General features: G+C 59.0%; 1 protein-coding gene across 1 annotated transcript in view; it reads left to right on the top strand.

Moving 5' to 3' along the window:
- The window catches only part of FUT4 (fucosyltransferase 4), a 7643-nt gene extending 6913 nt beyond the window's left edge, over nucleotides 1-730 (top strand). Inside the window, exon 3 of the mRNA XM_009282352.1 lies at nucleotides 18-730. Coding sequence (XP_009280627.1) covers nucleotides 18-730 — 713 coding nt within the window. The remainder of the gene's footprint in view (nucleotides 1-17) is intronic.
- Nucleotides 731-981: the final 251 nt, after the last annotated feature.

The raw sequence follows: 981 nt of genomic DNA, 5'->3' as shown, positions 1-981 counted from the left end.
CCCGCGCGGCCCCCCGCCGCGGCCCCCGCGGCAGCTCTGGGTGTGGATGAACTTCGAGTCGCCCTCGCACTCGCCCGGCCTGCGAGGGCTGGCCGGCCTCTTCAACTGGACCATGTCCTACCGGCGGGACTCGGACGTCTTCGTGCCCTACGGGTACCTCTATGCCCCACCGGCGCCCCGGCCCTTCGTCCTGCCTCGCAAGACGCGGCTGGTGGCCTGGATCATCAGCAACTGGAACGAGGAACATGCCCGGGTGCGCTACTACCGCCAGCTGAAGGAGCACCTCGCCATCGACGTGTACGGGGCACGGGGGCTGGCGCTGTCTGAGGGCGGCGTGGTGGAGACCGTCTCAGCCTACAAGTTCTACCTGGCCTTCGAGAACTCCCAGCACACCGACTACATCACTGAGAAACTCTGGAGAAACGCCTTCGCCGCCAGCGCCGTGCCCATCGTCCTCGGACCCCGCAGGGCAAACTACGAGCGCTTCATCCCCCCTGACTCCTTCATCCACGTCGATGACTTCCCCAGCCCCCGGCTGCTGGCCACCTACCTGAAGTTCCTCGATAAAAACAAACCCAACTACAGGAGGTATTTCGCCTGGAGGAAGAAGTACGAAGTCCACGTCACCTCGTTCTGGGACGAGCATTTCTGCAAGGTTTGTGAGGCCGTGAGGGCAGCCGGGAATCAAATCAAGACTGTTCGAAATCTGGCCAGCTGGTTTGAAAGCTGATGTTCCTGGCGGGTGAGGCTTGCCTGGCCAGCCTGTGCCAGCAGTGGACTGCGGCAAGGCGTAGGGAAGGATGGGTCTCACAGAGATCGTTAGCCGAGGTAGTACGCAGAAGGCTGTCATCAGTGAGAGAAGCATACAGGTACAGGTAAACAAGCTGTGATAAGCCTACAAAAGGAAGATTTTTATTAAAGTGCAAAATCATGAAAGTACAAAGAAACATCAGGCAAGATGATTCTTAAAGAGCAAAGTTA

Source organism: Aptenodytes forsteri, unplaced genomic scaffold (genome assembly GCF_000699145.1).
Source record: "Aptenodytes forsteri isolate BGI_AS27 unplaced genomic scaffold, ASM69914v1 Scaffold75, whole genome shotgun sequence".
Lineage (NCBI taxonomy): Eukaryota > Metazoa > Chordata > Aves > Sphenisciformes > Spheniscidae > Aptenodytes > Aptenodytes forsteri.
The sequence above is the reverse complement of the archived record's forward strand: the minus strand, read 5'-3'. Positions and strand labels throughout refer to the sequence as shown.